Source organism: Hypanus sabinus, chromosome 19 (assembly GCF_030144855.1).
Source record: "Hypanus sabinus isolate sHypSab1 chromosome 19, sHypSab1.hap1, whole genome shotgun sequence".
NCBI lineage: Eukaryota > Metazoa > Chordata > Chondrichthyes > Myliobatiformes > Dasyatidae > Hypanus > Hypanus sabinus.
Window position 1 is genome coordinate 34,452,581 of NC_082724.1, and position 16,135 is coordinate 34,468,715.

At 42.6% G+C, this 16,135-nt stretch overlaps 1 protein-coding gene across 1 annotated transcript in view; it reads right to left on the minus strand.

Moving 5' to 3' along the window:
- tafa4b (TAFA chemokine like family member 4b) overlaps nucleotides 1-16,135 on the minus strand; it is a 312,792-nt gene that overhangs the window by 281,691 nt on the left and 14,966 nt on the right. Inside the window, exons 2-3 of the mRNA XM_059944865.1 lie at nucleotides 12,301-12,417; nucleotides 1,035-1,150 (exon numbers count right to left, since the gene is read on the minus strand). Coding sequence (XP_059800848.1) covers nucleotides 1,035-1,149 — 115 coding nt within the window. The 5' untranslated portion in view covers nucleotide 1,150; nucleotides 12,301-12,417. The remainder of the gene's footprint in view (nucleotides 1-1,034; nucleotides 1,151-12,300; nucleotides 12,418-16,135) is intronic.

Below are 16,135 nucleotides of genomic sequence, written 5' to 3' on the forward strand. Positions count from 1 at the left end.
ATTTTACCTTTCTATACATATAAAACACTTAAGAAACATACATATTTCAATAATTAAACCACTGTGTTGCTTAGTAATAACTGTAGCTTTCATCGGGCAGGGCCTTTCACATGCTCCATTAAAATTGTTCTGATCGTTGACCGACTGTAGTCTAACGCTTTTCCAATGACTGATGGCGTTTCAACTCTTTCCGATCGCTTTATTACTTCCACCTCATTTTCAATCGCGATCGTGATTATTTTCCTGAACAGAAACACTGAGGATTCAGACTGAGCTGGGTCCTAATATCCACCACACTGAGACAGGTTAAATAAAGTCTGGGGTTCCGCTGGGTCCTAAAGTTCACCGCACAGAGACAGGTTAAATAAGGGGCTTGAGCATCCGCATTTTTTGGTATTGGCGGGGGATCGGAACCAATCCGCCGCGAATTAGAAGGGTCGACTGTATATCCTTTTTTCTCTTCACCTTTATGACACAGGTAGCTTTAAATGCTGAACCTGGTGTGAGTTAAATACCACAATTAAACTCTTTTTAACTTCCAACTGTTTTTCAGCCTCCATAATCTCACCTCCAATTACCTCATCTTTTTAAAGGCTAACTTTATTTGTGCATCGAAACATGGAAACACACAGTGAGATACATCACTAGCGTCAAATCAAATCAGTGAGGATTGTGCTGGGGGAAGTCTGCCACACCTGCAGCCCGACATAGCGTGCCCACAACTCACTAGCTCAAACGTACATTATTAGAATGTGGGAGAAATCCCACACAGTCACCTGGGAGAACATATAAACTGCTTACAGACCGTGGTGGGAATTGAACACCCAATCGATGTTTCTGGTTCTCTCAATCAAGAATGCATCACATTAAAGGTATAAAGGTTAAAATCAATATAACGAGGAAAAAGAGGTGGATTGCTTTCACTGAGAAGATAACATCTACCAGGCCAGTGAGCACACAGAACAGTTAATACAGAGTAAGGGTCTTCTCAGATATCTGATAACATGCAGTCTTCTGTCTGCAGGAATCCTTACCTGAGTGGCCCCGGGGGTGGTGACTTGAAGCTGTCAAAGATCTACAGCAAAGCATTAGTGCAGAGACCAGCAACAGCCAGTGTGGGAGGAGCATCGATCTTGCACAGAATTTCATCCTAACAGAGAGGGGAAACACAAAGAGAAAGCAGACAAGTTAAGAATTTGTGAGAACTAAGCAGCGGCATTCAGCTTCTCATTGTGAACGTCCAAGTGTCAGTCATGGGTTATGCGATGCCAGTAGATTCTCACGCTAATGTTATAACTTTTATAATGCATGCAGCATATTCTTTACAAAATATAAGGAAGTCATTCCAGGCAATCACAGAGTAATTGCAATCACTACTAATGTTCCTTGTAACCTATACGCTCCCCATTCCCATCGACTCCCCAGATTCTACTGCTCACCTACACGCCAGGGACATCTTTTAGCTACCAACAAACCTGCTGCATGGTTCTGAGATGCGGGAGGAAAGCAGGGCGCCTGGAGAAGATGCAAGCTTCACATAGATGGTAGCAGAGGCCAGGATCGAATCTGGCTCCTGGATCTACAAGGCAGCAGCTCCTCTAGCTGTGCTACAGTGCCACCCCACATCAACACATCATGTCCAGGATAACGTGGGTGCAGTCCCACCATACAAAACAAGATCGCACACCTGCCACCCAAAGTCAGGCCGTAGCTGAAAGCAACCAGGCTTCATCCTACTAGTTTTTCCCCTAGAAAAGGAGAAAGTAAGGAATAGAAAACAGGAGAAGATCTGCAGATGCTGGAAATCCGGGCAACACACACAAAATGCTGGAGGAACGCAGCAGGCCAGGCAACAACAATGGAAAAGAGTGCAGTCAATGTTTCAGGCCGAGATCCTTCAGCAGGACATGTAGTACAAGTACAGGACAAGTAGGAATGAATGGGTGATTGAGTTACAAAAGATACAGGTCTAAAAGTCGCATATGCAATCTCTCAGTTACCCAAATTACTGTGCAAAGCTAATAAAGGGAGAAGAGAATTTCTTAAAAAGATTTAAGATATAGATATATACATACACACACACACACATAACAGAACTAGTCATTACTTTTTATTGAAAAGAGTTGCACACTCTTTTAGGTTCAAGATGAAGAGGTTTAGATTGTTCCTTGACAGAGAAATAGCTTCAGTCCAGCTGGGGAAGTGGATGATTCCCAGTGAGGTGTGCACAAAAATCAAGAAAAGGCCGAGTTCATGTCAGCAGAGAAGAAATGTTCCATAGAGTTATTATCATTTCCCAAGCACGGTGTATTGGATATAAAACATAATAACATAATAAAAAATAACTATGAAAATGCCTTAAAATTATTAAAACTTGGTCAGATTTCCAGATTACTACAATGAGACAGACCAACTTGCTTATTACTATAGCAAAGACTTCACCAAAGCCTTTGACAAAGATCTACATGGAAGGTTAGTTAAGAAGGTTCAGTCATTAGGTATTAATGCTGGAGTAATAAAATGGATTCAACAGTGGCTAGATGGGAGATGCCAGAGAGTAGTGGTGGATAATTGTTTATCGGGATGGAGGCCGGTGACTAGCGGGGTGCCTCAGGGATCTGTTTTGGGCCCAATGTTGTTTGTAATATACATAAATGATCTGGATGATGGGGTGGTAAATTGGATTAGTAAGTATGCCGATGATACTAAGGTAGGAGGTATTCTGGATAATGAGGTGGGTTTTCAAAGCTTGCAGGGAGATTTATGCCAGTTAGAAGAATGAGCTGAACGTTGGCAGATGGAGTTTAATGCTGAGAAGTGTGAGGTTCTACATTTTGGCAGGAATAATCCAAATAGAACATACAGGGTAAATGGTAGGGCATTGAGGAATGCAGAGGAACAGAGAGATCTAGGAATAATAGTGCATAGTTCCCTGAAGGTGGAGTCTCATGTAGATAGGGTGGTGAAGAAGGCTATTGGAACGCTGGCCTTTATAAATCAAAGGATTGAGTACAGAAGTTGGAACGTAATGTTAAAATTGTACAAGGCATTGGTAAGGCCAAATTTAGAATATTGTGTGCAGTTCTGGTCACCGAATTATAGGAAAGATATCAATAAATTAGAGAGAGTGCAGAGACGATTTACTAGGATGTTACCTGGGTTTCAGCACTTAAGTTACAGAGAAAGGTTGAACAAGTTAGGTCTCTATTCATTGGAGCGTAGAAGGTTGAGGGGGGATTTGATCGAGGTATTTAAAATTTTGAGAGGGATAGATAGAGTTGACGTGAATAGGCTGTTTCCATTGAGAGTAGGGGAGATTCAAACAAGAGGACATGATTTGAGAGTTAGGGGGCAGAAGTTTAAGGGAGACACAAGGGGGTTTTCCTTTACTCAGAGAGTGATAGCTGTGTGGAATGAGCTTCCTGTAGAAGTAGTAGAGGCCAGTTCAGTTGTGTCATTTAAGGTAAAATTGGATAGGTATATGGACAGGAAAGGAGTGGAGGGTTATGGGCTGAGTGCGGGTAGGTGGGACTAGGTGAGATTAAGAGTTCGGCATGGACTAGGAGGGCCGAGATGGCCTGTTTCCGTGCTGTGATTGTTATATGGCTATATGGTTATAACTGAACTGCATTTAGCAGTGAAGTATTGGAGATTACAAATCGCAAAACTGCTGCAGCCCCATGTAGTGCTGCCTCTTATGTCATCAATTGACTCTCCTTCCAATTAGCGCCAGCTTATCACGACTGGTCAAACCTGAGAAAGACACAGCAAACTCAGAGTCTACGTGGCCAGTGTTGGATTACTTTCAATCCCTCCTGGACATAACCTCATCAGTGTTCTACAAGAGCCACACTTGAGGAGAGGGCAAGCTGGCTCCTGATTGCATTGATATGGTTTAGCCAGTTCCCGGTATATACAAAGGAAAGATGGTTGCCTGCACTTCACTCTTTGGTCTTTCTCCCCACCTGCCTAATGACTTTGTAAGCCAGTTGCTGACGTTCCCCATTAACCAGAGTGTCTAAAATCAGCAATTCTTGCACTGCCGGATTAAAATGGAAATCTCTGCAAACTATAAGGCTCATTAGAACACTGAGCACAAATACCAAGGAAACTAGGTGACCTTCATCTGCATGCAAAACACCATGAAACATTATAGATTAGATAGGGCTTTATTTGTTTTATAAAATATCATTAAATGTCATTAGGCATTCCAGTGGCTGTAGAGCTACACTCAATTACATTTGGAAAATGTGTTTACTAATGGTGAAAGGTGCTGAAAATGCATTGGCTGAGGTTAAGCATTTCTCTCGTCATCATGCAAGGAACATAGCAACAGTACTTCAGGTGAAATTGTAAATCTATTCTGAAAGAAATCATTTATTATCCTCCTTTAAATAGACAACAGAGGAAAGTTCTGAAAATGGATTTCTATTAGTGATCAAAGCAATTCTTACCAACAAACGGATTTTCAGAAAAGTTATATTCTAAGTTTTTAAGATATTCTTTGGAATATTTGAGTATTTAAGTGACAGTCAGCTGAATGAAGAGCAATGTCTGCTGAAATGCTTGTTCATTCACTACTGCCATCTTCTCCACATCCAGTATGAATTTAAAAGGATTTGCATTTATAAAAGGGAGTACCAGTGAAGTCCCTTTGAAATGCAGCCACTGCTGTGATGTGGGGAAACACCACAGCCAACTTGCAAAGTGCAAGCTTGCACAAACAGTAATGCAATCATGATCTGAAGATTGATTTTTTTTACTGATGGTTATCTGGGGATAAATGCTGGCCAGGGGCCGGGGTTAAATCCCGTGCTCTTCCTCGAAATATATATACCCATTCCAGTTTGGATGACACAGTAAAACAGTGAATAAAGTCACGGCCTCACAGCACCCATTCTGCACATCTTCTCTGTGACGATATGGGTTTCCCTTGGGTGCTTCAGTTTTCTCCCACGCTCAAAGAAATGAGGGTTAGGAGGTTAACTGGCCCTGCACCCTGTGTTAGGAGAATGTCTGGAGGGAAGCTGATGAGAATATGGGGAGATTAATGTAGGTTTGGTGTAAATGGGAGTTTGATGATCGACATGGATTCAATAGGCTGAAAGCTACTGTACTGCATCCTTCTATAAGTCTAGGTCACTTATATCCACTTAAGATTACAGACAGGGTTTAATGATTTAACACATTAACCAAAATCAATACTGTACAGTACTGAACTGCGATGTCAGATGAGATTCTTGTGCCTCAACCCAGGAAAAGACACAAATGCTACCACAATAAATATGGGAGGGTGGAGCACTATGTCAAAATTATATGGAATGCTAATCACAACTTACCCTCCATAAGTCAAACATAATGACAACTCTGGGTACAATAAATGGAGATTTCATCACTGAATTATTACTATATTGAAATCTGACAAAACTGAAGAACATCTTGCCGCTAATTTGGACGAACTTTGACTGCTTCATGGATGATATTGCAAGTTTGGAGATGATACAGGGGCCCAAGTTTTAAATTAATTACCAATCCACCCTTCAATTTGCACAACCCTATGGTGGTCTTTCCGACACCACACTGTGAGGTGCAAATGATATGAGGTCAAGCTGAGATGCAGTGACACATCATACATCTTGTTAAACAAGAGAGGAAGAAGAAACTGCAGGCACTGTAAATTTTGAGCAACACGCAAAGGAGCCAGAGGAACTCGGCAAATCAGGCAGCACCTATAGAGGGAAATGGACAGCTGGCATTTAGAATCAAGACCCTTCATCCAAGTTTCAAGTAACAAGCCTTATGTTCTGATTATTGGGGAAATGAGCTGAGTGTGGATGAATACTGTCCCTTCATAATGTTTAATCTGGACACGATTGCCTCTAGTCTCTGTTGGGAATAACATTCCAGAGAACCTTGTCAGTATAGTCCGATAATGTACAATATCTCACAGTATAAAACAGACAATAATCTTCACACGTGGAACCAGTTGTGCCAGGTAAACCTCTTCTGTTATATGAATGCTTCCTTCGGGAATTATGGCACTTGTCCATAGCATGAAACTTTATCTTGTTCTTTAAGTGCCTTTCCAGATCATAAGGTTTGATATTAAATGTATCATACCCATCAAACTTTACAGCACAGTTACAGGTCTCCCATGTCTGTGGCAGCGCTTTACACCTGGAATGGACACAATTCCTCTCATCTCTCTCCTTAGACTTCAGTCTTCCTCTGCTTCATTTGTTCATTCTTCCCTTCCCATCAGCTAATCCCTGTAACGTTCTATGTTCCTAAACACTTTCTATTAAAGCACTTGTTCTCTCACTCTTTTTCAGATTTACATTATTCAAGGAAACAGCATTCGCTACTCCTACTAAATGTACCATGAGGAAAGTTAATATTTCTCTTACGCAAGTTTGCATCGGCATTGTAATCACACAAAGTCTCAAGCAACAACAATGTACAGCATACCTTTTTTGTGCTCTCTCATTGTCCTCGGATAGGCCATTCCTCTTATGGGTGTGGGGATGTGTACTCTATGGCCCATTAACAAGCTCTCAGGGTCTATTCCATCTCCCCCCCCTGCCCAAAACAATGATCTTTCACATCAGGCCTCCACATTTAATAGATCTCATCTCCCACCCCTCACAATTTCTGACACCTCCAACATGACACCAGCACCCAGACAGGTCTGTCACTTCCCTGTCAGCATTCTGAAAGGACCATTCCATCTCGGGCTCTCTGGCTCACTCCTCCGTGACTAGCAACACTCACTTTCTTTCCATTTCATCTTTCCGATACAATCTCAAGAGGTATCAAACCTGCCCTTTTATCTCTTCCAAATGAGGAAGCAATATACAGTACTTGTTCTCAGTAATTAACAAACTGAATGTAGATTAGGTACCCAGTGCAGGATTTCTCTGCTTGATCTTCAAGAGTGACTTTGGTCTCCAGTTGTCCAGCACGTTAATTCGCTATCCCACTCTCACTCTAACCTCTGTCCTACAATATTCCAATGAAGCTCAATGTGAGCTTAAGGAGCAGCACCTCATCTTTAGTCTTAACACATTGCAAGCCTTCTGAACTCAATATTGACTTCAAATAAGATAGGCTCAACTCCAGCCTTCTTACTTAACATTCCCCAAAATCACCTGATTAATACCATCAATTATTGTGCATTTCTCATCTTCAATACCTTTTTGACATTCATGAACCCTCTTACACCCCTCCTTCATCCTGCATATCACCCTTTGTGTCAGTGCTATCTCTCTAGCCTTCTGTCCAGCACTGAATGCCCCCCCCACTTTCTCTACAGTTTAAAACTTGATCTCTATCCTTACCCAGCACTGATTCAAAATCTATGTCGTTTTCTCTTTCTACAGTCTTTCATTTCATATCATATTTCCAGCACCTGTGATATTTGGCTTTTGAATTCTTCCATTTGATTCTGGCACACATCACTCCCACTGATTATAAAAGCAATCTTCCTCAGCTTCCCTCTTAGCTCCTGCTGTTATTCCATCATTTCTGCAACCAGCTCATTCTGACACTGTCACTCTTTTCTTAATTCATCTCATTCTCATCCCACTTTAATAGTTTACATTGCCATTTTTCAACCCAACGCAATACCAATACGAACACATTTTACCTCCCTCCCCCACTCTCCACTTCCCACAGGGATTGTGCCCTCTGTGATTCCTTTGTCCACTTGTCCCACCACACTAATCTCCCTCATTCACTTATCCCTACAAGTAGAACAAGCGCAACACATGCCCCCTTACCTCCACTCAAGGCCTCAAACTGTGCTTTCAGGTGAGGCAAAACTTCATGTGGTCATCTACTGTATCCAGTCATCCCAATGTGGCCTCCTTTACATTGCTGAGACCCAATGTAAATTGGGGTATCGCTTTGTCTAGCACCTTCACTCCATCCACAAAAAGCAGATTTCCTGGTGACCAACCATTTTGATTCCAATCCCCATTCCCATTCCAACATGTTGGTCCACAGCCTGCTGTATTGCCATGACAAGGCAGTCTCAGGTTGGAGGAGCAGCACCTCCTATTCTGTCTAGGTAGCCTCCAATCTGATGGCATTCCTCCAACTTCCAATAGTATTTCCCCCTCCCTCTTCCCTCTTCTTCTATTCACCACTTAACTCATCTTCTCACCTGCCTATCGCCTCGTCCTGGTACCCCACCATTTTCACCAATGGTTCGCTCTCCTCTCCTATCAGATTCCTTCTTCTACAGCCCTTTGCCTTTTTCACCTATCACCTCTCAGCTTCTTACTTCATCCTCACTCCCCCCACCCACCTGGCTTCACCTATCACCTTCTAGCTTGTATTCCTTTCCCCTTCCACCACCTTCTTATTCAGGCTTCTTCCCCCTTCCATTTCCAGGCCTGATGAAGGGTCTCCGCCCAAAACAATGACCATTTATTTATTTCCATCGATGCTGCCTGACCTGCTGGGTTCCTTCAATAGACCCTTTAGTCTCTTTCCAGCGCTATGCTTATCCCTCAAGTGGCCTCAAGAATTCTTATCCAGAATTCCATTGCGAAACACAGTGGGGACTCAGCGGTCAGGCAGCACCTTGGAACCCGAGGAATGGTCCGTGTTTCAGGTCAGAACCCTGCATCATCACCAGAAGTAGCAGCAGGCAGGGCTCCTCACATCGGATCGGATGCACTGCCAGAAGATTCTTGTTATGCATTAATCCTGCACATATCTACCATGGCCTTTCTCATTTGCTCACCCATTCGTCCCATGAAGCAAAGGCAGGCGTTCCCACTGAGATGATCAATGCATCCTGTTTTTAAAAGACAAGAATCCCTTGCAGTCGCTCAGTTGAAAAGACACAGCAAAAAGTCAATGATCATATTAGGATATTTATAATCTGCTATTTTAAAACTCTTAGAATATTGATCCTGACAATCTTATGCAGTAGTTTTATGCATCAGTGAAAATGTTGGCTGATAAGATGTGTGATATTACCCACACTAACTGGATATTCCACACACATATATCCGTAGAAGCTCAATCAACTATTAGGAATAACAACTGAAAGCAAGTCACTCAGAATAACATCAAGAGACCTTAAGTTTTTTTTATAGTAAATATATATTAGAAAAGCAAACAGAATTATAATATAAGATTGAATCATTGAATCTAAGAATCCAGCTGGGGTAATACTGGTCAGGTGCTGAGGGATTGTGGGGCCCAACTAACATGAGGTTTAATGGAAGTTTTTAACGTCTGTTTGCCAAAGTCCACTGTCCCTACGGCTTCAAGACAGCCACCGCCGTTCTGGTGCCCAGGACAGTGGCGGTAACTGGCCTAAATAATTAGCTGCCCAGTGACACTGAGTCATGAAGTGCTTTGAGCAGCTGACAGCGGATCGTATAAAATCCCATCTTCCAGCTATGTTGGACTTTTCCAGTTTGCAGTTTCCAGTTTTCCAGTTTACCCACCAGTTGAGTCAACTCTCCTCTCTGTGACTTCTTAATGGAAAGACCCGTGTCGGTCTGAGTTAGCAGTAACATCTCAGGTTTCATCATGCTGAGCACCACCACCCCCAAACCCACACCCCCGGGCTGTCTGCTCAGCCCACTGCTGTCTAACAACTGCAGTGCCAGAACCAGCTCAAACCACATCATCAAGTTCTCTGAAGATGCAGTAGCTGGCCTCCTCGGCAACAGTGAGTTGGCATACAGGCAGGAGGTAGAGAGGCTTGTCAAATCTTGAGAGAACAACCTGAGTTCCAACATGATTCTGGCCCTCAGGAAGGCGGAGGCTGACCACTCTCCATTGCTCATCAATGGCTCTGCAATGGAGACAGTGAAGATCACGAAGTTCCTTGGTGTGCACATGATAGATGAGCTAACCTGGGCCCACAACACCTTCTCGTTAGTAAAGAAGGCATCTCCACTTTCTGACGAGAATGAGGGGTGCAAGGCTCCCTGCCCCCATTCTAAAATCTTTCTACAGGAGCACCATTGAGAGTGTCCTGTCTGACTGCACCTTGCATGGTAACAGAAGCTTTAAGGAATGAGACCCTACAGAGGACAGTAAAAACCCTTTGAGAGAACCACTGGGCTCTCCCCCACCCCATTTGTGACATTTACCAGGAGCGTTGCAGACGAGGGGCCTGAAGCATTGTTGAGGATCCCTGCCACCTCTCTCTGACCCACTACCGTCAGGAAGGAGGTACAGGAGCATCAGGTTTAGGGCAGAAAAACAGGGCAACAGCTTTTTACCCCTGTCACCACTGAGGTCTCATCACGAGGAAAGTGAGCTACCTGCTGCAGTGTTCACTGCTTACCTGCGCTGTCTGCCTCAAGTGCATGTTGAATTACATTTTGTTAATCTACTTGTGGTAGTGTTTTGTTTTATGCGCTGGGTGTGATATATGCATAGTGGGTGCACTGTAGTCCAGAGGAATGTTGTTTGTTTGATTGTATATGTGTACAGGCTGGTGACAATAAACTTGACGGTGTGCTGTGTGCACTTGCTGTTCACCTGGTCATCATTCCGGAATTCCTTGCTGTCCCAATCTACACCGTGGAAAGGAGTTCCCACTACAGTTCTGAGGAATCAGGAGGTTTTGGCTGCAATGTGCAACAAGGCTGCAAGTCCCAGAAAATATCAACAGGGTAAGCATAATCCAAAGAGCAATGAGAGTCCAAAGAAAGCCACTTCAATCCTCCCCTCCACTCCCACTCTAACCTTTCTCTCCGTCACCTCCTGCACTGCTACAAGGTCCAGCGCAAGTGTGAGGAAAAACATCTCTTCATCTGGGGCATATTTCAGTCTTCTCAGCTCAGTATTAAACTCTCCAACCTTGGGTAACTCACTTTCTCTGTCTGTATCAGAACTGGCCATTTCCGCTCTGAGTCATCCAGCTGTGGCATTGGCTCAGTTTTCCTCGTGTCATTAGAGGAGCCTGATATGCTGACCATGTCCCACGGCCCTGCTACTGGCAGCACACAGCACAGACGAAAAAGCAATATCAATAACTGGACATCACCCAATCACAGATACTCCCTGTGTCCCATCCATCCCTCCTGCTGCCTTCTCCACACCTTTAATTATGCCTTTTATCCCTCAGTCAACATTTTGAGGAATGGTCTCTGACTTCAAATATTAACTGTTTCTCCTTCCACAGATTCTGCTAAACCTGTTCAGTGTTTCAACAGGTACACTTAATGTCAGAGAAATGTATACAATATACATCCAGAAATTCTTTTTCTTCACAGCCATCCACGAAAACAGAGGAGTGCCCCAGAGAATGAATGACAGTTAAATGTTAGAACCGCAAACCACCCTCCCAGCTCCCACTGCCATGCATAAGCAGCAGCAAAGCAACAAACCCCCCCCCCCACCAGCAAAAGAAGCATCTGCACCCTCAAGCAGGCAGCAAGTCATCAATAAAGACACAGACTTGCCGTGCCACAAGGTCTACTTGTTCACCCAGTAATCAACATACCAAAGGCTCTCTCTCCCCCCCCCCAACATTTTCGATAATTATTTCAGATTTCCTTTTTATTTCAGATAATTTCAGTTTGCTCATAATTCAGCTTTTGTGGCTTCCATTGAGCAAGGAAAGTACTGGTTTGATGTCCTGAGTTAAAGGGAGGCTTCACTTCCAATACAGAGGGCAGACATGCCGGTCGGAACCGATGGGGAAGGGCCACAGTATGCCTAATGAATTGAGAGCTGGAAGAATAGAGGGCTAGACTGCAAGCAGGAGACGACAGATGAACTGAGAGGAATCCAGAGAGTTTAGGATTATAATAAACAAAATCTGCACAAAGTAGAGAAGAACACACTGTGTAGCTCTGGTGCCTGCACAAAAACAATCTAGCAACTATATTCTGCAACTAAGTCTGCCATTTCCCAGACCTTGTTCCAGAGGAACAAAGGAAAATTCTAACTCTGTAATACTGCATTGCTGAGTATACCGGCTCCTTACAGACAGAGCTTGCACATCATTCCACTTTCAGTGTAACTACCAGACACAAGAACCGTAGTCATGGTTGTTTCTTAGTTGTGTGTAATTGATTGAGGTTCTATTATCTTTTTTAACATTGTTGTTAAACTTCTTACTAGTTCATAATACTCTTGCTATTGTCCCTTAAGGCACATCATTCTAACATATATCATTGCTGTAGAGCCTTGAGCTTTGGTTGTCCATAATCTGCCCTGACGGTGTACAATAGATACTTTACTTTGAAAGTAAGGGATATATCTGTAATGTTGTTTAACATTTTTCAGTAATATGCAAATACAACATTTTCACATTCTTACCTTGCTGATTTTATTTTCAGTTATAAGTCTTTTTCAACATATTGGACACGAGTCAAGATTGCCAACTGATGTACCAACATCCCTGTCCTCTTCTGCTCAGCCTCTCTTCATTGGAATCTACCAAGAAAAATCACCATATGTTAGATTTCCTAATGAGCTCTAGGACTGCTGGAATCAGTGAATGGCATCTCCTCCAATACTAAGGTAAACGCCTTTGTTGATTGCTCTTGGAACCATGGAAGGACAATCGAAAGACAAGTAAATCCTGACTTGTGAACTATTGCTCATTGTGGGTTCTTCCTTGTCCTTGAGCAGCTCTCTACACTATGAATGAATTAGAGACTGAAAAATATAATGGAAATGGTATTATTTTATTAAGATGCAGAGTGCATCTTGATGTGGAAGGTTTGAACACTCTCCCACGGATGTGTGCCATGGGTTCTATCTTGTCGTTGCCTCAGTATCATTAAGGACAAACAAGTGTTTAACAACTAGCCATCTTTACTTTTGTCCTAATTATTTTCAGTCATCAACATCTCTGCTAAACTTGCAAAAGCATTCATCTCAGGTGACTAAGACACACAGAATGCTGGAGGAACTCGGCAGGTCAGGCAGCATCTCTGGACAACCTTTTATTTAGATCTTCCATGTCTCTCTCCGTTTAAATGAAGCTCTCACATTTTCTAATTTTCTCTATTCAACCTCTTACCAAAATTTGTTGCAGCTGCTCATGCCCCCACCTATCTGATTCAACAGTAACTATAACTAAGGCTGATTCTAAATCAAACTCAAAGAGAAAGAACTATGAACATGTTACTTTTATTTACACATAAGAGACAGGTGTGTTGCTTGTGGTGAGAAGGGAACACTTCAGCATATTGTGAGTGCATGCAGAGTCAATCTTTCCAGCAGCATGTACACTTGGAGACATAACAACGTTCTCAAAGTTGTAACGGAAGCGGTTGAGCAGAGAGTACTGCAGCACAACTTATCGCATGCCCCATGCTGCACAGAACATCGCATATCATTTGTGAAAGAAGGCTCTAAGTCAAGGGTGTACAGCGCAGGCCCACGATCAAGCATACTTTCTTCAGCCAATGATTGGTATGTCAAGGCTGACCTGGATGGGAAAGGCAGTTTCCCAGAGCAAATAGTTTTCACCACATTGCTTCCAGATATAAACATCTGGTCTGACACCAGCAGAGAAGTGGCTATTGGTGAACTCACGGTCCCCTGGGAAGACAACATCGATGAAGCCCATGAGCACAAATTAACCAAGTATGTAGAATTAAGATCAGAGTGCAGAGACAGAGGGTGGAAGGTCTCATGCTATCCATTCGAAGTAGATTGCCGTGGCTTTATTGCGTTCACTTTCCAGACGTGGCTGCGTGACCTTGGCTTCACTAGAAGAGAGATCAAGTCAACCAGTAAGGTTGTAGCTGAGGCAGCAGAGACAGGATCATCATGGGTGTGGACTAAGTATGTCCAGAGGGGCAGATAGTCGGACAGTGTATCCATCTTTTGTAAACTCTTCAGTAGCTGCGTAGATACCTGAAGAGTAGACTCTGTGTTGGATGGAAGCGACCAACAACTCAGATAGAGACAGATGCCAAGTTGTTAAGCTCTTCAGTGGGAGGTGGTGCTTTAGCACTGCTGGCCCACCACCTCGAGGGAGTCTTGATCATAAGCGGGCCGAAACTCCTGAGGACAGGTGGCAGATCAACTGATGATCCCACTGATGATAGCACAGGACAGTTAACATCTCAGTCCACGTGTATTTTCAATTCTCAACTTTGTGAATTTTCTCTCCCATACATGCCCTCAAGTTCCATAATATCAGTTTCCCTGAGGGATTCTAAACACAGGCAGTGAACTTGACCAGTTGGCATGAGTTATATCATATAATTAAATGGGTTCAAGATTATCGTAGTAACTGTATCTGAAGTAATTTTGTTTACAGGAATTTAATTAGTAAGAAAAATAATACTATGGAGAATGATTTTGTCTAATATGATGAAAGCAACCAATGTTAAAAGAGAACAAATAATAACTAAAAACTTAATTGATGAGAAAGAAAAAAATGGCTGGTGATTCAGTGATCATGATGTAAATGGCAGAGTGACTGCACAATAAGATAAATTTCATTTTAATGATATGCTTTCACTTGTTAATCCATTAGTGAGTCTGTTCCAGTGATGCTTGGAGTTCTGCCAGTACAAATAGTTTCCCTGTTCCTGGTTATAAACGGAATGAATTAATGTCTGAGCAAATGTTTCCCTTAACCAAAATCTCAATCAGCATTGTGTCCATTATGAAACATGTAAGTGACAAGAGAATAATTTGCTGAAATTTTAATTGTTTCACTTTATTCAAATTGGGGTGATGCCTGAGACATACAGAAGTTGCTGACTGTTATCAAAGCCAGTGAGTTGTGACTTTTATATTGCAGCTAATCCGAATTTCTACCAAATCAACACACAGGGCTGGTAGAACCAATTACTTCAAACTAATGAAAAGAAAACTATATACTTTATATAATTAAGTACATGCCTACATTTCAGATCTGACTTATTTTATCCTTGAGAGTTCAACACCAACTTTACTAGGCCCCTAGCCTAATTGAAATCCACTAATTCTGACAAGGTAATATATTTCCAAAGTCAAATTTATAGCATGCACAGCTACTTCAATGAAATCTTCATCAGGACTGAGGCAGAAACAAAATATATCTGGTACAAATAAATAACGAGAATCCTGCACTGCGTAAGAAGCCATTTAGGAAGGGTGATGTTACTGTTACCATGTCCCTTGATCCACCTCCTTGTGGAATTTCATTCTCCCATTGTGGCTTTTAAGCTAGTTCATCTGCCTGTTTGTTCCCACCCTGCAAGTGAGCTGTTTCATTTTTATCAGTTATCCACAAATGCTTGGTTCAACTGATTGATACCTGATGTACAATCAATAACTCTCAGAGATGGGAGGCGAACAATAGGCTTTTGTTAGCTGCAAGAGACCACCACACAACATCCTGGAGACTGAAGGAGGAGCAGTGCCTCCAATTGCCTTTGTACAGGGGTCTGTGGGAGGAGCCACAGGAGCAGTCAGCGGGGGGCATATCCAGACAGGTATATGTAGTTCACCACAATACCAGAGAAAATGGTCAAAGAAAAGAGAGTAGGTTTGAGGATCCTTGAATTTCAGAATCAGAATCACCGGCACGTGACGTGAAATTTGTTAACTTAGCAGCAGCAGTTCAATGCAGTACACAAGCTTTCTGGGTGAGTGGTTGAGCTACCACAGTTGGTTATGTTACCGTCGTGAGAGCTAACAGGGAAGGTTTCCACCTTTTATTCTTCCTCCAATAACAACGACACAACATTATTCCACAAAGGAGTTTTATTACCTCAGCATGACCTTTTCAATGGTCTGACAGCATATATCATTGCCGTGCATGCGCAGTCTGGAGAATCTCTGTGCACATATCAAAGGGATCGTTAAGTTGAAGGTAATGCTCTCACTCATTGTGCAAGGATTTGCCGGCTACTGAGTAGTCTGCAGCCACTTCAACCCATTCGGACTTATGACACCAGTAACCTTCCCACCCATCCTCTGCCTGCCCCCAATCTAATTCCTACTTTTTCACCAAGAACTTGTTTCCCTCGTCTCTATTTTCAACTCCAAGGGAGAGTGATATCAAAATGTTTTTTTTTAATCTCTCTTTTAGATCCTAGTTGATCCCACCAATCACACTGCTTTTTGGAAAAATGCAATATGATGTTGATATTACTTATTAGTAAACTGACGCAGATCAACACTTCTGACTGTCTAAATATAC